The sequence below is a fragment of the Chaetodon trifascialis genome, chromosome 15 (genome assembly GCF_039877785.1).
Source record: "Chaetodon trifascialis isolate fChaTrf1 chromosome 15, fChaTrf1.hap1, whole genome shotgun sequence".
Taxonomy (NCBI): Eukaryota; Metazoa; Chordata; class Actinopteri; order Chaetodontiformes; family Chaetodontidae; genus Chaetodon; species Chaetodon trifascialis.
Window position 1 is genome coordinate 1,122,910 of NC_092070.1, and position 21,871 is coordinate 1,144,780.

Sequence of the window (21,871 nt, forward strand, 5' to 3'; positions counted from 1 at the left end):
GCATTTCTCTGCCTTCACGAAAAGTGAATTCTCCAGGAGACGCTGCAGGACAGTTTGCACATGGTGGATGTGTTCCTCACAGGACTGGGAGAAGATCAAGATATCTAGGTAAACAAATACATAAGGGTTCAACATGTCTCTGAGGACGTCATTTACCAGTGCCTGAAACACTGCCGGTGCATTGGTTAGTCCAAAGGGCATCACCAGATACTCATAGTGACCAGTGGGGGTGTTGACGGCCGTCTTCCACTCATCTCCCTCCAGGATGTGAACCAAGTGATAGGCGTTGCAGAGATCTAATTTTGTGAAGATAGTGGCCCCTTGGAGCGGCTCGAAGGCGGAGGAGATGAGTGGAAGAGGATAGCAGTTCTTGATCGTGATTGTGGTTGTTCAGGCCCCGGTAATCAATGCTCGGCCTCAGTGTCCCATCCTTCTTACCCACGAAAAAGAATCCTGCCCCAGCCGGGGAAGACGATGGTCGAATGATGCCTGCTGCCAGAGAGTCATTATTATAAGCTTCCATCGCCTCTCTCTCCGGAGCCGATAGTGAATACAGGCGGCCCTTGGGTGGAGCCGTGCCTGGTTGTAGGTCGATGGCGCAGTCATATGGACGGTGGGGAGGCAGAGAGGTGGCTTTGGTCTTACTGAAAACCTCCCGGTAGTCGTAATACTCAGGCGGCACAGAGGACAGATCTTGAACAGAGCCAGGAGTAAGGCAGCGCTGTGGAACTTTGGCCTGTTTGAGGCAAACCTGGTGACAGGAAGCGCTCCATCCTAGGATGGCCCCCATAGACCTGTCGATGTGTGGGTTGTGTCGTCGTAACCAAGGGTAGTCCAGAATGAGGGGGATGTGTGGTGACCTCAGGATGTGGAACTGAGTGGTTTCGTGATGGTTAACGGATAGCAGGACCTGGACAGGAGCAGTCTGGTGGGTGACTGTCCCCAGGACATGGCCGTCAAAAAGATGCACGCACAGTGCCAGCAGACTGCTTCAGCAGCAATGGAAAATCCCTGTTTGACATTTTTTCAACTCTGTAATCCAGTTTGCACACAAAAGCGTACAGGGCGTTTTTGCACTGCATGACGTTTGATTCAGGTCCCTACATCCACTTGCTCGTCTCATTGTAGACTGTGAACATGTCCCCTAGGTATGCCGTTTTGATCCAAAACACATCAGTCAGCTGTTCACACAGTGGTCGATTGTGATCTTGCAAGAATTCCTTGATTTTTTTCTAGCAGTTCCATAGAACGCACAAGCACTTGTCCACACACCTCCGTGTGTAGCAGCAGTGTTTGATGCGTTTCATCCTCACACAGCTGGGCAACCCAGGCATAGCCTAGCCTAGCCTGCTAGCTGACCTGAAGGTTGCTTATGCAAGTTCAGAGGTCAGAGAAAATAAATAGCTGAATGATTTAAATATGGGGCTGCACGGTGGCGCAGCAGGTAGTGCGCGTGCCTCACAGCAAGAAGGTTGCCGGTTCGATCCCCGGGTCAGGTGGGGCCTTTCTGTGTGAAGTTTGCATGTTCTTCCCGTGCATGCGTGGGTTCTCTCCGGGTACTCCGGCTTCCTCCCACAGACCAAAAACATGCTCATTAGGTTAATTGATGACTGTAAATTGTCCGTAGGTGTGAGTGTGAATGTTTGTTTGTCCTTACATGTGGCCCTGCAATCGGCTAGCGACCGGTTCTGGGTGTACCCCGCCTCTCGCCCATTGTAGCTGGGATAGGCTCCAGCCCCCCGCAACCCCGAAAGGGATAGGCGGTATAGATAATGGATGGATGGATGGATGGATTTAAATATGGACCGAAAACGTTTTAATTTGGATTATTATCCAATTGGGTGTGTTATTGGGATTTTATAAATTTAATGTGCACAAATAGAATTTTGGTAACCTCACAACCTCAGCGCAGACAAAATTGCGCGCACCCCCTACGATCTCTGGTGCCCCCAGAGATCGTAGGGGGTGGGAACCACTGATCCATACCATCTCTTATTATGAGGAATGTGAAATCCAGGTTCGGAACCACTGATCCATACCATCTCCTATTATGAGGAATGTGAAATCTCTCCCTAATAAGGTGGATGAGCTAATGGCGCTAAGCATACTGCAAAGTGAGTACCAGGAGTGTAGTTTTAGGTGCTCCACAGAGGCTAAATGAACTCATGCCAGACTTGCATATTACGATGGACAATTTTCAACTGATGAGAGTGCACAGGAGAGCGGTAAGAGGAAGGGTGGGAGCATAGTAATGTATGTGAACAACAGATGGTCTGGATGGCATCGGCTCCAGACAGCTCAAGTACTGTGCAGATCTGCTGGGTCATTCTGCGGCAGCATAAACAAATGACACTTGACTGCAGATTTTATTTTTCCAACCTATTTATTGAATGGCCGGTTGAAAATTGCTTTTCAAAGGCTGAATGTGTGTGTGTGTGTGTGTGTGTGTGTGTGTGTGTGTGTGTGTGTGTGTGTGTGTGTGTGTGTGTGTGTGTGTGTTCTGTGTCTGTAACCCCCGCTCCTACCCCTCCTGCTCAGTGCATACACACACTGAAGCCACCACACATCATGTGCGGCTTGAACAGAAAAAAGTTGAGAAAAAACAAAACCAAAGCGGCTCTCGCTCCGGCTAGCAGGCAGGAGACGGCTCTGATCGTTCACTTCAAAGAGTGGCTCTGAGAGCCGTTTTGTTCGCGACCGTCACATCACCACTGACTAGCATCATTTTCATCAGCTGTATTTCTCTTCTTAGACAAATATTTGAACAAGCTCATCTGAAAATGCAGTCAGCAGTTACATCATGGCGTGTAGATATTAACTTAATGCTATCAATTAGTTTACTCACGTTAGCGACACTGAGTTGGCACCGGACCCAATTCACTTAAGCTACCGATATGTTACGTAACATTAGCTGGCCATTAATACTTTGCAAATGTCTATTTAACTTGTAAAATCTGTTCTGAGTTATCTTAAGCAAATAAGTCAACCTTTTCTCCGGTAAGTCGCTGCCCTATTTTCCAAGATGACACTCCTCTGACTCTCTGACCTGGTGCCTGGGTGCTTGACGTGATGTCACTTTCAAGGGCGCGCTCTCGCGAGTAATTAACGTCGGACTCTGCTGTGAAGCTGGAGACATGCAGCGGTGGTGTATTTGCAAAAATAAAAAAAAAGAAAGAAATTTGAAGGAGGGGTGGCTAGGATTTAGGAATGGCGGCCCGCCACTCCTAAATGAATGTAGAGGAAACACTGAGCCTCAGTCTGGAGAGAGTTCCAGCCCTGTGGACACGTATTGTGTGGTTCCTGTCAAGATGACCCCACAACTTAGCAGGAAGTGCAATGTGATGCTGATGGGAAAGACATTAACATTCTCACTCACAGTATATAATGGACTGTATCAACTTCTGTGTGGAGAATGCCATACCAACCGGCACTTTACAGTTCTAGCAGCAAACCCTGGATTACTCATATCATCAGGAATATAGTCTTTGGGTCAGTAAGTAAAGAGGACCTGAAGTATGTGCAGTGAGAGCAGGAGGATCAGAGTGGGAGAGAATTGGTGTGTTAGTGTTCGTGGGAATGGTGAAAAGCTTGTAATGAGCTGGTGGTGGCCTAGCCATCGAATGAATATGTATGGGCCAGGTGTAGAGACACACCCAGCTAGAGAGAAACAGACAGACAACATATAACACTGGGGAAAAGGTAAAAAAGGAAAACATTAGGAACCGACAGGTCTGTAGGATTGTAACAGTGCCCCCCTTCTAGTGATGGCCACCAGAAGTGCCACCTAAGCAGCGAGATGGTATGGTTGGCTCCAGGATGGCAGGTGAACAGTGTGTGGTACAAACAGTCTCTCCTTGAGTCCATTACCTGGATCTGGATGATGCTGCTGGACCTTTCTAATCACTCCCTTGATCTCCAAGGAGAGAGCTACAATGACTCGATCCTCATGAATGATGATCCACGTACTGGGAAAGTACAGCCCCTACCCCAGTGTCAGATGCATCCACCTCCACTATGAATGGTTTGGCTGGGTTAGGTTGAACCAGAATGGGAGCTGATGTAAACAGCCCCTTGAGTTTCTTAAAGGCCCTATCAGCCTCCATTGAGCAGCTAAACTTCACTTCGGAAGAAGTCAGCTTGGTTAATGGGGCGGCTATTTTAGTATAGTCCAAGACAAACCTATGGTAGAAACGAATCCGAGAAATCACTGAAGCTCCTTTCGGGTCTCCGGGGCCAGCCACACAGCTCTGATCTTTTCGGTATCGGCCTTTAGGCTGCCCTCCTGAATAACAAACCCCAGAAAAGAGCTGGTGTTAGTATAAAACTCAAATTTCTCTGCTTTGACAAACAGCCAGTTCTCTAGCAGGCAGGACAGCACCTGTTAAACATGGTTGTGATGTTTGTGTAGAGACCAGGAAAAAAATCAGTATATCATCTAAGTACACAAAGACGAACTGATTTAGAAAGTCCCTAAGGACATCATTAATCAGTGCCTGAAACACTGCAGGAGTGTTGGTGAGCCAAAAGGGCATCCCCAGGTACTCAAAGTGGCCAAGGGGTGTGTTGAAACCAGTCTTCCATTCATCCCCCTCCCTTATGCAAACCAGGTGGTAGACATTAAGTAGATTGAGTTTCGTAAGGATAGTAGCTTCCTGTAGAGAGTCAAAGGCAGAGCTAATGAGAGCCAGCGGGTATTTATTTTTGATGGTGATCTCATTTAAGCCCCTGAAGTCAATGCATGGCCTAAGGGTTTTGTCTTTCTTCCTCACAAAAAATAAACCCACGCCAAGAGGCAAGGAAGAGGGGTGTATTAAACCAGCCGCCAGAGAGTCTTTGATACTTTGCTCCATCACTTCTCGCTCCGGACGTGACAGGCTATAGAGCTGATGGGCAGAGGCATGTTCGGGAGAATGTCAATGGAACAGTCAAAGGGTGCTTTTCATTACGTTGATTTGTGCATCCTCGTCTCCTCTCTCCTTCGTCAACCCAGGGTGCTTTTCATTACGTTGAATTGTGCCTCCTCATCTCCTCTCTCCTTCGTTGACCTGGAAGTTGTTTCCCCTCCGCCATGATGAAGGATCTTCCAACTGCTTAAATGCACCTGAAGGAGATGAGGAGCGAGGAGAGAGGAGGCTTCTGAAGGAGATCAGAGTGAGGATACACCAGTGTGTATCAAACAAATGTAAGTAGTCCATGATCTTGGTTCTTGTTTCAACTGTGTCCAATTGTATCTGTCACCAAGAAAATAATGAAAATTCTTGGTATATTATGGTATGTTAAAGCAAGGCTACAAGGCTGTTGGTTTAATCTACCGCACACCCATCCTCTGTTATGCCGCTAACGGCATATAATTGAAACCTCATCAACAGCAATCAGGAGTAGAACAGTCTGACTGCAGATCTGACCATAATATCATCTTTTACAGCTTTTACAGCTGTGCAAACGTCATCAGTAATTGGCGTTGCTTTGGACTGACGCTGTGGAGAGAGAATTTTTCATTTCGGAGTTTCGTCTCCTCCGTCCTCATGTCTCTTCCTCACATCCCTCTTTCATGTCCTCGCTGGGCGGAGCTAAGACGCGAGGAGAGGAAGCAAGTGAAGGAGACGAGGAGACCAATTTACTGAATGAAAAGCACCCATAGGGTCAGTGAGGAGGAGGGGACAGCGCACGCTCCTTGCTGAATACTTCCTGGAGGTTGTGGTAGTCAGCAGGAACAGAGAGATCTGGTGGATCCGGTGGAGAAACCATACTGCAGGTGGCTCCACCTGCAGGAGGGAGGGCTGAACTGAGCCATTCTCAACTTTTCTCTCAGATGGTTGTCAATAAGGACGACCAAATCCACCAGGACATCCAGATCCAGAGGTGCGTCTTTGGTGGCAATTTCATCCTGTAACTGTTCAAACCATGCAGAAACACCCCTTGCAGCGCAGTGTCAGGAGTCGGCTATAATTAGATAATCATGCTGTACAAGTGTGCCATCAGTATAAGACCCAACAAAATCATAAAACTCTTGTGTAGCTAAAGAGGGGTCAGTGGGCAGGAACAAAGGACATATTCTGATCAAAGATAACTTCCAGATTCTTTACAATGGTGCTGGAGGCCAGCACAATGCCACCCATAACTGCTATATAATCAGAAAGTGAGTTTCTAAGGTGTTTATGGCCTAGTATTATAACTTCATTCTTGTCCGAGTTTAGCAACAGAAAATTGCAGGTCATTCAGGTCTTTATATCCTGAAGACACGCTTATAGTCTAGTTAAGTGACTGGTTTCTTCTGGCTTTATTGATAAATATAGCTGGGTATCATCTGCATTGCAATGAAAATTTATTGGGTGTTTCCTGATAATGTTCCCTAAGGGAAGCATATATAGGGGGAATAAAATTGGTCCAAGCACAGAATCCTGCAGAACTCTGTAACTGGCTTTTGCATGCACAAAGGAGTCATCATTAACATGTTCAAACTGAGAGCAATCTGAAAAGTAGGATTTAAACCAGCTTAGTGCTCTTCCTTTAATGTAAATGAAGTGTTCCAGTTTCTGCAATAGGATATCATTGTCAATGGTGTTGTATGCAAAACCTAGATTTAATAAGACTAGTACAGAGATAAGTCCTTTGTCTGATGCAATTAGAAGCTCATTTGTAACTTTGACGAGTGCTGTCTCTGTGCTATGATGTGCTCTAAATCCTGACTGGAAATCCTCAAATAAACTATTGCTGTGTAGAAAGTCACACAGTTGATTTGCAATAGTTTTCTCAAGGATTTTTGAGAGAAAGGGGAGGTTAGATATAGATTTATAGTTGGCTAAAACCCCTGGATCAAGAGTAGGGTTTTTCAGAAATTTAAAGGACTTTAGTACGTAGCCTATGTCACCTCACTGTGGGGGAAAGAGCCTGAGCTAGTGCGAGAGGTTGAGCGGTACCGGCTAGAGATAGTCGGGCTCACCTCCACGCACAGTCTGGGCTCTGGAAACCAACTCCTTGAGAGAGGCTGGACTCTCTTCTACTCTGGAGTTACCTGCGGTGAGAGGCGGTGAGCTGGTGTGGGCTTGCTTATAGCCCCCCAGCTCAGCCACCATGTGTTGGAGTTCTCCCTGCTGAGCGAGAGGGTCGCTTCCCTGCGCCTTCGGGTCGGGGATAGGTCTCTCACTGTTGTTTCGGCCTATGGGCCGAACAGCAGTGCAGAGTACCCGGCCTTCTTGGAGTTCCTGGGAGGGGTACTGGAAAGTGCTCCAACCGGGGACTCCATTGTTCTGCTGGGGGACTTCAATGCTCACGTGGGTAGCAACAGTGATACCTGGAGGGGTGTGATTGGGAGGAACGGCCTCCCCAATCTGAACCCGAGTGGTGTTCTGTTATTGGATTTCTGTGCTAGTCACAGTTTGTCCATAACGAACACCATGTTCAAGCATAAGGGTGCCCATCAGTGCACGTGGCACCAGGACACCCTAGGCCGGAGGTCAATGATCGACTTTGTAGGCGTATCATCTGACCTTCGGCGGCATGTCTTGGACACTCGGGTAAAGAGAGGGGCTGAGCTGTCAACTGATCACCACCTGGTGGTGAGTTGGATTCGCTGGCAGGGGAGGAAGTGGGACAGACTTGGCAGACCCAAACGTACCGTGAGGGTCTGTTGGGAACGTCTGGCGGAACCCGCTGTCAGGGAGGTTTTCAACTCCCACCTCCGGGAGAGCTCCGACCAGATTCCAAGGGAGGTTGGAGACATTGAGTCCGAATGGACCATGTTCTCCACTTCCATTGTTGACGCAGCCGTCTGTAGCTGTGGCCGTAAAGTTGGCGGTGCCTGTCATGGCGGCAACCCCCAAACCCGATGGTGGACACCGGAAGTAAGGGATGCCGTCAAGCTGAAGAAGGAGTCCTATCGGGCCTGGCTGGCTCATAGGACTCCTGAGGCAGTTGACGAGTACCAGCAGGCCAAGCACGCGGCAGCTCGGGCGGTTGTAGAAGCAAAAACTTGGGTCTGGGAGGAGTTCGGGGAGGCCATGGAGGAGGACTACCGGTCGGCCTCGAGGAAATTCTGACAAACCATTCAGCGCCTCAGGAAGGGGAAGCAGCTTTCTGTCAACACTGTTTACAGTGGAGATGGGGAGCTGTTGACCTCGACTGGGGATATTGTTGGGCGGTGGAAGGAATACTTCAAGGATCTCCTCAATCCCACTGTCAAGTCTTCCGTAGAGGAAGCAGAGACTGGGGACTTGGAGGTCGATTCATTCATCACCGGGGCTGAAGTCACTGAGGTAGTTCGCAAGCTCCTCGGTAGCAAAGCACCGGGGGTGGATGAGATCCGCCCTGAGTACCTCAAGTCTCTGGATGTTGTAGGTTTGTCTTGGTTGATACGCCTCTGCAACATCGCGTGGCAGACGGGGACAGTGCCTCTGGACTGGCAGACTGGGGTGGTGGTCCCTCTTTTTAAAAAGGGGGACCGGAGGGTGTGTTCCAACTATCGGGGGATCACACTCCTCAGCCTCCCTGGGAAAGTCTATTCCAGGGTACTGGAGAGGAGAATCCGGCCGATAGTCGGACCTCGGATTCAGGAGGAACAATGCGGTTTTCGTCCTGGCCGTGGAACACTTGACCAGCTCTATACTCTCCACAGGGTGCTTGAGGGTTCATGGGAGTTTGCCCAAGCAGTCCACATGTGTTTTGTGGACTTGGAGAAGGCATTCGACCGTGTCCCTCGCGTCATTCTGTGGGAGGTGCTCCGGGAGTATGGGGTTGGACTATACCATAAACTCCTCAGGTACAGTGAATTGTACCTTCACCTTCCCCCTCTATCCAGTGTCCCCCACTGAATGTCCTTTGATCCTCTTTCTCCCCTCAGTGACAAAGGGCCATAAAGAGTTTTACAATTCATAGACTGATTCCCAGGATTAGTAAGTCATCTAATTCCTACATTCCTCCCTTTTGACACAAAGTGTCAACAACATATTTAGGAATTACATCAAAATATCAAATTTGAAAAATCATCAATACAGATCCCAATTAAAACAAACCAATATTACACAAATTCATCATCTGATTCACTATAAGGGTTTCCTGGTGCCCATTCTGATGTAGGGTGAAAATCTGGCTCATCATTATTACTTAGTTCAAAGGGTATTTTAACGTGCAGTAATGTTTTCTCTTCCCCAACTACCCCATTTATCCATTCATATATCAGGGCCTACATACAAGTAAGCACACATGTACAAAAGCATACAAAAACCAATAAAAACAGGAATGAAAGCATGAATTGCCATGGTACATCTGGCAATCATATCTAATAAAGAAGAGTCAATTAAGAGTAAAACTTCTTTCAGCAGCTTAGTTGGGATGGGATCTAAAATACAGTTAATGATTTTGATGCTGTTGTAAAAGAGATAAGTGAAGTGAACATCACCCTCTGTGCCATGCAGCCTGTGCAGCAGTCTGTTGCCTATACTAGGATTTAGTCCTAGGTGAGTGAGTGCAGAAGCAAGTCAGTCGGCCACAGACCACCACAGTCCTACCATGGGTCCAGTTGAACAGCTGAGGCAGCAAGGCCCAAGACAGTACCAGCAGAGCAGAGCTCTCCACCTACTCCATGTGGACATTGCAGTAGACTGGCAACATCCTGCTACTGCCACCCCAGTCCAAATCCCTTCTCACCATTAGCTTAGCAGTCCATCAGGACTGCTATAACAATCTAATTGTTGTGTTGGCTGATACAAATAAATAGCTAGTACTCCAAAAAAAAATAAAAAATAAAAATCTGAAAATAGGAAATTTGGACTTTGTTGAAATAAAATAGTATTTTTTATTGTTGTACTTTAAAGTAGTTTGCAATTTGGATATTATATTTGCTTTTCCAGTATACTCCCAGGTGAACAGTATGAATCTACTGCTTTTCCAGTTCTGACACACCTTATTGTTACATTTGCTGATTTTACAAGAGCTATAACAAAGGGGACAAGGCTGGAGAAGTGTCAGCCACTCCCCATCATTTCAGTGAGTAGAGAGTAGAGAGGGTGTATTGTCAAATATTTGGTGAAATGTGTTTAAACACAATTTTATGTTTTTTGCCCAATAACATTACAACAACAACATTAGCATGAAAAAATGAACATTAAATCGATATAAGAGATCCTTCTGACAGTCCTTAGCCTAATTATTGATGACAGAAGAGGACTTTGCTGCTTCTGTTGTGAACAGTGTCGTCAAGATTAAAAATCTGTTTTTCTAGAATGTCCTGGCCAAGATAGGCACCAGAACAATTATACAGTTGCAGACATAAAACAAACATAACAATTTAAGACAGAAACTAAGAACAGTCATCTGATTTTTCACCATTACACTTCCAAAGAGCATATAACAAGTAAGAAAGATAAGGGATATTCATATTCAGCCAGAATCAGATAAAGAAACTATCATAACTGATAAACAATTTAGTGTAGGAGTTGGTGCCACAATGCAAAGCATATTTGTTTCCTGCACATGTAACACATATAACAATAAACACTTTCTCTGTATTGTTAACATATCCTCCTTGTCTCAATCAAATATGGCACACACACAATGAAATTGGGATCTTATTTCGTCATTTTTAGGTCTTATGTGTGACAGAAGCAGCAAGATGGCACTATGTTAAGTGGCCGCCTGTTGCAGTAGCTCCATTGTTTTTGTTTGTGTTCTTTAATTTAGTGTGTTTTTCCGCCCTTTTTTAAAATTCTATCTTTGTTGGTAACTGTGTTGCGATGTTTGCGTGCACTTTTATAACTTTGGCCCTCCTGTTATTTTTTGCACTTCCGGTGATCATCAGAGGGAACGTGAGGTCTCTGGCAAATAAGAGGGATGAGCTTGTTGTGCTGGTCAGGACTCAGTGGGAATAGTTGTTTGTGAATGAGAAGTGGTGTAATCCCGGTCATGTTACTGTTAAGGAATGCTTCTGTAGCCCAGACATTGAGCTGCTAGCTGTGGGGAGACTGCCTTATTATTTGCCTGGAAAGTTCACATCCACAATCATGATCAAGTAGCATGGGAGCGCCACAGGGCACTGTTTTGTCTCCTTTTCTCTTCACCTTGTACACCTCAGGCTTCCAGTACAACTCCTCATTGTGCCACCTGCAGAAGTTTTTGGATGACTCAGTGCCGGTGTGGTGTATAATGGATGGACAAGAGGAGGAATACAGAGTAGTGGTAGACGATTTTGTGGAATGGTCTGGTAGAAATCACCTGCTGCTTAACATGGCCAAGACCAAGGAGATGGTCACTGACTTAAGGAGGAACAGGACAACCGCACAACCACTCTGTACTGTGGGGGAGAATGTCACAGTGGTGGAGGATTACAAATACCTCGGAGTGCACCTTGACAACAGACTGAACTGGAAAACTAACATCAATGCTGTCTAGAAGAAAGGTATGAGCAGACTCTATTTCCGGAGGAGGCTCAGATCATTCAACGTGTGCAGCAAGATGTTGGAGATCTTTTACCAGTCTGTTGTTGCCAGTGCACTCTTCTTTGCTGCACTGTGCTGGGGAGCAGCATCAGAGCCGGTGACACCAACAGAATAAACAAACTGATCAGGAAAGCCAGCTCCATTATTGGCTGCAAACTAGACACCTTTGAGGAAGTGTTGGAGAGGACACTGGACAGACTCTTATTCCACATGGATAACCCTGAACATCCTCTTCACCACCTAGTGGACAGACAGCAGAGCACCTTCTCCAGTGAGAAGGAGCTCTGGTAGAGTGCTCCAGCTCCGCTGTCACAAGGACCGCTTCAAGAAATCATTCCTGCCACAAGCCATCACTATACAACAGTAATTTAAACAGTTAATCTCTACCAATCTCATAAACCCCAGTATTCAATGTTTACATATTACTTGCACTACTGCAATATTGCACAATACTGTTTATTGTTTACTTATATTTATCACTTGCAACTTGTTTATACACATATATATTTTATATATTTTACATATTTAGTTATTGTTAGGCTGTGCCTTAAATATAGTAGTTATAGGACTCAATGGACAGACCAGAGACAAGAGTATAAAGAAAAACTAATTTATTAACAACAAGGTGAGCAACAGAAACGCACTTATAAGGAGCACAGAGAAAAACAAAAGGCGCGAGTGGAACAAACAATTCTCCACGTGGTGGGTTGAGGCTGAGCAAGGGCTGAACGCGGCAGGTAAGCACTGGAAAAAGACAACAGCACACATGAGGGCAGAGGAAAAAACAGCCACTAGAAAGTGTGCATAATGAGACAGCAACTGACAATGACTGGAAGCAATCACAAGGCACAGGCTCTGGAATCTCATGGGAGAGATCAGGCTTATCCGGCGACCACCCTAGTAGTCAGCCCTAATCAGGCTCATGTGCTCCAGGTGCACTGCTGGAGAGGCGGAGCCAGCTGGGTGCAGGGAAACACCCAGCTGAGACAGACAGGGGAACAGACAGACACATAACACTAGGGAAAAGGGAAACACAGAACACTTGGAGCAGACAGGTTAGCAGATTCTAACAGTTATATTTTATTTATTTTACTGCTCGGTGGGTGGCTGCAGCTGCGGCTGTGGCTGTGGCTGTGGCCGTGGCTTTAGCTCTGGCTCTGGTTCAGTAGGTGGCTGCAGCTGCGGCTCTGGCTCGGTGGTGGCTGCCGCTGCGGCTCTGGCTCTGGCTTTGGCTCTGGTTCGGTGGGTGGCTGCAGCTGCGGCTCTGGCTCAGGCTGTGGCTCTGACTTTGGCTCTGGCTCTGGTTCAGTGGGTGGCTGTGACTCTAGCTGTGGCTCTGTCTCGGTGGGTGGCTGCAGCTGCAGCTGTGGCTGTGGCTGTGGCTGTGGCTCAGGCTACATTCCCACCAAACGCCTCAAATCGCGCCTCAAATGAAATCGCGTTGCGCCAGACGCTCCAGTTTTGACGCTGGTACAAAAACCCCTTGCGGCGTCATCGCGTTGCGCGACAAGCCCGTCCAACAACAACATTTCTTCCGCCATTTCATTCTCTCGTCGACCACATCCGTACATCAGCACGTCGATGACGATCTCAACGCTGATAGGACGCGGCGCGTCTTCATGCGAATCTGCCGCAAAAGTTCAATAATTTCAACTCGAGCGATGAAGCGATGGCGCGATGAGAGCGATTTTCTCGGTCAATCCGTCCATTGCGCCGCGCAATAGCTTAGACTGCTAGCTGGGAGCCTGGGGCTGAGGCTTCAGCTTAGGCTGGCAGCAGGGAACCTGAGGCTGAGGCTTGGGCTGGCAGCTGGTAACCTGGGGCTGAAGCTGAGGCTGAGACTTGGGCTGGTAGCTGGCAACCTGAGGCTGAGACTGAAACTTGGGCTGGCAGCTGGCAACCTGAGGCTGAGGCTGAGGCTTGGGCTGGTAGCTGGGAACCTCACGCTGTGGTTGAAGCTTGGGCTGGTAACTAGGAACCTGATGCTGAGACTGAAGCTTGGGCTGGCAGCTGGCAACCGCACGCTGGGGCTGAAGCTTGGGCTAGTAACTGGGAACCTGAGGCTGAGACTGAAGCTTGGGCTGGCAGCTGGCAACCTGGGGCTGAGGCTGAGGCTGAGGCTTGAGCTGGTAGCAGGGAACCTCATGCTGGGGCTGAAGCTTGGGCTGGTAACTGGGAACTTGAGGCTGAGACTGAAGCTTGGGCTGGCAGCTGGCAACCGCATGCTGGGGCTGAAGCTTGGGCTGGTAACTGGGAACCTGAGGCTGAGACTGAAGCTTGGGCTGGCAGCTGGCAACCTGGGGCTGATGCTGAGGCTGAGGCTGAGACTTGGGCTGGTAGCTGGGAACCTGAGGCTGATTTGCGGCCTTATGTCCGCGGGCCCGTTTCCTTCCTGTGGAGGACGTCTTAAAAGCCAGCCGTGTCCCACAGAATGGAGACCTCTCGTCTTTGGGCAGGAAGCTGGCCCACTCCTCCAAACCGAGAAATCAAGTCTGCTGGGTTAAATTCTGGTGGGAGCATTCTGTCACGGATAGTGGTGGGCCAGAAAAAAGGAGTGAACGTAAGAGTGCAGACTTGACACAAAAGAGGTTGAGTCCAAGTGATTTATTAACAACAAGGGTCAGGCCAACAAAACCCAGTCAGGAACAAAATCACAAAACACAAGAGGTAGTTCAGAAAAACCAAAGTCTAAAATACCCAAAAAAGAAAACCAGGACTAAGCCACAATACTCACTGTAGAGTGAGACAAGAAAAACCACACGCAAAGGGAATGGTCCCATACAGACAAAGGAACAGACACAAACTTAAATAGACCAGGGGGACTAAACAGACACAGGTGGACAGAATCACGATAACGAGGTGGGAAACATACAGGAAGTAAAGAAACTAAGACACACAAGGGCAGCCTACCAAAATAAAACAGGAACTCAAGATGCCAAAATAAAACAAGATCCTGACAAGGGCTCTATTTTCGTCCCCGCCACTGCCGGGGTGCAGGGTGCACACCCCGTGTAGTGGTATTTTCATGCAGCGCAGGCGGGCACACAGAGGTGCGCCAGGATGGGCATTCTCCTCCTGGGAGAAGTTTGGGCATCATCCTCGAAACTTGCCATGCGCCTCACCAGCGGCGTTTTTAAAGGTGAGGCAAAGAGCTGGTGTGATTGGTGAAGATTGGACTCCGCTGTGTCAAACCCACTCCACGCCTTCTCCCCTCCCTCCTTCCAAGTTGCACCGCTGGGTGGGACTGACATGAGAAGCGGGAGTAGTTGCGCCGGCAGCGCACGAAAATACCAAAGTCTGCGCCACTTCTCCCCATCGGCGAAGCAGACCTGACTTTGCGCCGCACCTCCGCCACCGGCGGCAGAATCGAAAATAGAGCCCTATGTTGTATTTTTTAAGAACACTCTTTTCACTTAGTTTTCTATGTTTATGTGTATTGTTTAACATGCTGCTGCAACAAAAGAATTTCTCAAATTGGGATCAATAAAGTTGAGTCTAAGTGCAAGTTTAAGTCTTTATTCTTCAGGTGTATTGATTGCTCTGTCAGTATTCAACTTCACTTGTGATCAGCTCAAGCAGTAATCAGGTTTCATGCTGTGCCTGAATTTCTTTCAAGGATTAATTTCACCCTGCAACGCATGGATGTTTCCTGTGAAGCCTATGACCATTTCAGCCACTGTCTGTCCCAGCTCCAACACCTGGTGGATGGACGATGCAGCTTCAGCGTGGAGCATCTCCCTTCTAACTTCTCACAGTTTCTTCTGTATGAACGCATAGAGCAACTGGTAAGGGAATAACTCACACTCACCATTACATTCTGATGGGGACAATATTTAATGCTTAACATGAAACAGACCTTAATCTAAAACCTGAATCCAGCTCCTACATGGAACTTATCAGAGTGACATTGTGTCTGAACACTTTTTGTGTAGACACACAGGAAGACGCACAAAGATTGTGTACGAAGTGGAAGGTATTGCTTTACACTTTTTCCATTTTGTGTCAATTTTGATTATACTAAGGCTGGCATGCAATTTTGGGTCAAATTTTCATGTTCAGTAACTGGATTTGAGAATGTTGCCCCAGTAGGTGCTGATAAGGATAAAGTGACAAACAGTGGTGGACTTAGACATCAATTTTCATTAAATTTAGCCTGAGCTTGCATAGTACATGAAGTGGAAGACTTAATTTTATACAAAGCAGTGGTGTCTGTACAAAAAAGAAGAAAAAAAAAAAGCATATATAGCCTTAAGTTGAGTTACATCTACAGAAAATCATATTCAAGATTTTTAAAGCCACTGGCATATATTCAAAAAATTACATTTATTTGCAGGAAATGGAAAAATACAGTACTCTGCAAAAGTTTTAGGCAGGTGTGGAAAAAATGCTGTAAACTAAGAATGCTTTCAAAATGCAAGTGTTAATAGTTTATTTTCAGTTAACAAAATGCAATGAATGAACAGAAGAGAAATCTAAATCAAATCAATATTTGGTATGACCACCCTTTGCCTTCAAAACAGTATTGATTCTTCTAGGCGGCGGCTGTGGCTCAGGTGGTAGAGCATCAGGAGGTTGGTGGTTAAATTCCTGGCCTCAGCAGTCCACTTGACAAAGTATCCTTGGCCAAGATACTGAACCCAAAAGCTGACCCCGATGCTGTGCCATCAGTGTGTGAATTCATATGTATGTCACTTTGGATAAAAGCATCTGCCAAATGACTAATTGTAATCGGAATTGTAGGTACACATGCACACAGTTTTTGGAAGAACTCAGCTGGTAGGTTGTTCCAAACATTTTGGAGAACTAACAACAGATCGTCTGTGGATGCATTCCTCTGTCTCTTCAGAAAACCCCAGACAGATTTGATAATGTTGAGATCAGGGCTCTGTGGGGGCCATTCCCTCACTTCCAGGACATTTGGTTCTTCTTTATGCTGAAGATAGTTACATACAGACATTGGCTGTATGTTTGAGGTCATTGTCCTGCTGCAGAATAAATTTGGGACCAATCATATACCTTGATGATGATATTACATGATGGACAGTCTGGCCAAGAGTGAGTGTGGCAGAGCAGCTTATACAGTGGCAAGAAAAAGTATGTGAACCTTTTGGAATTTCATTGTTTTCTGAATAAATTTGTCATAAAATGTGATCTGATCTTCATCTAAGTCGAGGGGTTTGACAAACATAATGCATCTAAAATAATAACACAAAAAAATTCTGATTTTTCATGTCTTTATTGAACACACTCATTCAACATTCAAAATGGCAGTGGAAAAAGTAAGTGAACCCTTAGAATTAATAACTGCTTGACCCTTTTTGGCAGCAATAACCTCAACCAGGCGCTTCCTGTAGCTGTTGATCAGACCTGCACAACATTGAGGAGGAATTTTAGCCCATTCTTCCTGGCAGAACTGCTTTAGCTCTGTCATATTCTTTGGACATCTCATGTGTATGGCTTTCTTCAAGTCAATCCATAGCATCTCTATTGGGTTGAGGTCTGGGCTCTGACTTGACCACTCCAAAGGCAGATTTTGTTTTTCTGGAGCCATTCTGTTGTGGACTTGCTCTGGTGTTTTGGGTCATTGTCCTGTTGCATCACCCACCCTCTACACAGTTTCAGCTGACGTACAGACATTCTCACATTATCCTGAAGAATTGTCTGATATACTTTGGAATTCATCTTCCCCTAAATGATTGCAAGCTTGCCAGGCCCTTGTTTCCTCCACCATACTTTACGGTTGGGATGATGTTTTCATGATGATATGCCATGCCTTTTCTATGCCAGATGTGTGTTTTTTCCAAATAGTTCAATCTTAGTTTCATCAGGCCATAAAACATTTTGCCAATACCGCCGAGAGTTGCAAACTTCAGGTGTGCAGCAATGTTCTTTTTAGTAAACAGCAGCTTCCTTTGTGGTGTCCTGCCATGGATACCCTTCTTGTTCAATGTTTTATGTAATGTAGACTCATGAACAGAAATGTTAGCCAGGTCCAATGATGCCTTCAAATCTTTGGCTGTCATTCGTGGTTGTTTCTGTACCTCACTGATGAGTTTTTGTTGTGCTCTTGGTGTCACTTTGACCGGGCGCCCACTTCTTGGTAGAGTAGCAACAGTCCCAAAGTGTCTCCATTTGTAGATTGTTTGCCTAACTGTAGACTGGTGAATTTCTAAAGTCTTTGAAATAACTTTGTAACCCTTGCCAGCTTTATGTAAATCAACAATTCTTCAAAATCGTAGATCCTCTGAAAGCTCTTTTTGCCGAGGCATGGTTCACATAAGTGTGTTCTTGTTGTGCAGAGCAAACTGCAAAAGTTTGAGGGATTTTTATCAGTCAAAATCGCTCTTGTCCACACCCCCAAACTCATTAACTTAACAAGACTCCAGGTGTGCTAAAACCTGACTCCAATTAGCTTTTTTCATGTCATTAACTCCAGGGTTCACACACTCAGAAAAATTTAACTATGCTCTACCCAATTTAATCTGTGTAACAATATTACACACAAAATATTGAGTAAATTTGAAAGCTGTGAAATCAGTTAGATTTACCTTATGAATTAAGTAAATGTAATTAAAAAATTTAAGCTGATCTGGATAACTACACTGAGTACCATGAAATCTAAAATTTATTTTATATAATTAAAATTTTAAGTCTATGCAATAGTAACCCTAAGTTTGAACTACTCAAAAAATTGAGTAGATAAAATTAGAATGTTAGGTAGATGTAACTGAAAATAGATTATTATTTAACAAAACAAATCTGCAACATTTACTTGATGATTTTAACAGAATGTAATTAATAATGGACTATCAAATATCAGAATAAATATGTTCTATTTACTTAATGTTTTAAAATGTATTTTCTCTTTAATCTACTTTAGTACTTCAGGTCAATATTTGAAACAAACAAAAAAACAAAGCAATTCTGCACACCAACATTTTTCATTAAACATTTATTTGTCTACTTTGACAAATATAAAATATCAACTTTATCTCTGAACAGAGTCTGATTGAGATTTCTCAACTTGCATTATATAAACTCTTTTATCTACTGGTAGTTTGATTTTCAACATGAGCATATGAGCATCCGGCTGAAATGAATGCAGCATATGGCTGAAATGCACCATGAACGACTTTTTTATGACATTTAGACTCTTGTGTAAACATTAACACATTAAACTTCTATACTTAGGACAGGTAAAGCTCGCCAATGAAAAATTCACTCAATCAGAGAGCATCTTGCTGAACAGTAGCCAGCAACAACATACAGAGGTAATTCTTCAGTCTTTGAACTGTGATTTACTCTCACCAGTGAGCGTGACATTGTTCATGTGAGCATCCGGCTGAAATGAATGCAGCATATGGTTGAAATGCACCAAGAACGACTTTTTGATGACATTAAGACTCTTATGTAAATATTAACCACAATAAACTTCTATACTTTGGACAGGTAAACCTTGCCGACGAAAACTTCCCTCAATCAGAGAGCATCTTGCTGAACATTAGCCAGCAACTACATACAGAGGTAATTCTTCAGTCTTTGAACTCTGTTGGAAAGGTTTCCAGAATCCAGCTCCAGCAGTACTTTCTGGAATACCTCAAAACTGTATTTGAGGTTCTTGGGGTATCGCAGATCTAATGCATAAGTCAGTCCCATCAGATAGCAGCAGGCTCTGCTAAGATCCCCAAGACTGCTGAGGACGGTGCTGCCCTCAATCACTATGCCGACATCAACTGACCCATCTTTCCGCTGCAGGTAAATCGTCATCACTTCATCTGCCAACTGCTCTTGAACGCTGGCTGATCCATCCGCAGCATCCTACAGACATTGTAAAGATAACTGTGAAGAGCTCACTTTCAACCTGCATGTCACAAGACAAATACCAACTACGAACATAAAAGAGCATAGCAGGACATTAAATGGAGAAAAACACACTAAAAACATGTCAGTTAGGTTCAGTGGTGGCTGGTGGTGAAATTGATTGGGGGGGGCTAACAAATAAATTATAGCAGAATAAAGTAAAAGTAACATCCTCTCACTCTCTCTCTCTCACACACACACTCACTCACACACACACTCACACACACACACACACACACACACACACACACACACACACACACACACACACACACACAGAGCTGTTTGCAATTTTGTTCCAACGAATACAGCGATTTCGGCGCTACTCAAGCTAGCCATAGTGAGCAAAACACTTCCTGTTATCTTCACAAAATAAAATACTGTTGCCGTCATAAGAAAAGCCATTGCGACAGAATTGGTTGCTTTTGCTTTTATTTTGAAAATAGGAAGAAAACCTACCCTTGCTGTAGCTAACTTGAAACGCTGTTTTAGCATTTCTCACTCTGTTAACGGAATTTAACTGCTCATCACGCTGTACCAGAGAGTCCCGGCCCTCTGTCTGTGCTACATCATGCTCAGTATCCACTTGGGATTGTTCTCGGACCTTTGTTACTTTTTAAATCAACTATAAATCTAAACAGAGATAGCTGTGCGCGGTGAAAGCTTAACTTAAACGGTCCGATGGTTTGTTACCTGTGAAACTGTGTGTTAACCGAATGAACCGTGTGTTAACTTAACTTAGCTGAGCAATTTGGTGGCTAGAAAACTGTCAACAAAGTTAGCTTATGCACAACAGTATGGTGGCAACAGTATTTAAAAGAAAAAAACAACACCCAGCGTTATATGAGGGAAGACAGGGTCGCTATTAATTTAAAAACTGCAAGTGCTCTACTTACCGACGTATAATCCTCCATATAAATTCACCATGGTCATCTGTGAGACCGTGTTGTATGGAGCTAAATCAGGGTCAAATGTTTTGTACTTGAAAAAATAAAATTTGAAACTGAAATTTCAAGTTTTGATCTTGAATTTTGAAAAATACATCAACTTATTCAAAATAAAAATAAATGTATAAAAAGTTTTTTCAGGTTAAAAATAATTATGATCAACTCTGGTCATTCTTTTTAATAAATCAGCCAGTCTAAACTAAAAGGCTTCCAGGTTTTTTTAGATGCGGTGGCACAGGTCTTTTGACTTGGCATCTTTCGCTTTCCAAGGTAAGTTCTTCTTGCGAAAAACCCAGGAAAAGATCTGCATGATAAAAAATAATAATTGTTTAAACCATGATCATAAATGCTCCTATAACATTAGGTAGTGAAATTACCTTAAAATTAGCATGCAAGATAAAATTCATATCTATAACCTGGCCATCTCCTGATCTACGGATGAGGATTCCTGCTTTCGTTCCTGCTCTTGCTGTCCCTGTGTGAGGTTCTGTGTGAGCATGTTTAAAAGTCTTTGTGCAACTGCCGGGTTATCGTTGACACTCTGGCAAACACAGAATGTAACAATACACATGAATACATTAAATGGCGAAAGCTCAAACTTTTCCACCGCAGGCTACTGCAGTCTTTTTCAGCACCCCATGCATTCCTGCAACCACAAAACAGCAGCACCTTTATTCAAACTAACAGTATTATCTGTGTTTTTCACGCAGTGCATAGGCTAACGTCACTATCCACCTATTGCGCTGGCAGCTACTCGATGCTAACGTTAGCCCTATGCTTAACCTTGAGCTATGACAATTCACCACTTAAAAGATGTCAGAAACATTGTATGTTGTTACAAAACGACCTCATGTTGATATTTATCACGATTTCCCAACCTTTCTTTTCTCACCTGTGTGCTGGGTCCAGCAGGTGAGCCAGCATGTCCGGACGCCATTGCCAGCGGACACTGCGAGGCATTCACAGTGCTACGTGGAAATCGGACATTTCAGCACTTACAGTGTGGGCGTCTGTGCACAATCTGATGTGATTTTGTCGCTCCTGTACTACAGTTGGTCCTCAGTACTGTCTAAAACGGCTTCCCCATCTCACATCTAAACAGCCTTGGAAATTAAAACAGTTTTGGCCATGCAAATGGAAGTTTGTCAGTGACAGCAGTTTATTCACTGCCAATCATGTGACGTAGCTGAATCGTTTTTGATCGTACGTTCCATGAAGGCAACATGATAGGGGAAGGTCTGTAGCCTTTTGGTCAAGCTCTCTGTCATGATTCCACTCCCCTCTCAGTTGATGCCACAACCCCCACGTTAGATCAGGGTCAAAAGTCTGAAACTGAAAAAGCAAGATCTGAAACTGAAAAAGAAAGATCTGAAACTGAAAAAAGATTTGAGAGTGTAAAAAAAATTGATTTATTCAAAAGAATTACCAGAGTTGATCATAATTATTTTTAACCTGAAAAAACTTTTTATACATTTATTTTTATTTTGAATAAGTTGATGTATTTTTTCAAAATTCAAGATCAAAACTTGAAATTTCAGTTTCAAATTTTATTTTTTCAAGTACAAAACATTTGACCCTGATTTAGCTCCATAGTATGGCTGCAAAATGCAGGATAGATTTCCCATGAATCCA

At 44.8% G+C, this 21,871-nt stretch overlaps 1 protein-coding gene across 3 annotated transcripts in view; it reads left to right on the top strand.

Annotated features, from left to right (window-relative positions):
• The window catches only part of mettl22 (methyltransferase 22, Kin17 lysine), a 179,005-nt gene that overhangs the window by 148,428 nt on the left and 8,706 nt on the right, over positions 1-21,871 (top strand). For all 3 annotated transcript variants that reach the window (XM_070980235.1, XM_070980237.1, XM_070980236.1), the window contains one exon: positions 15,049-15,217. In XM_070980235.1, the coding sequence (XP_070836336.1) occupies positions 15,049-15,217 (169 nt within the window). The remainder of the gene's footprint in view (positions 1-15,048; positions 15,218-21,871) is intronic.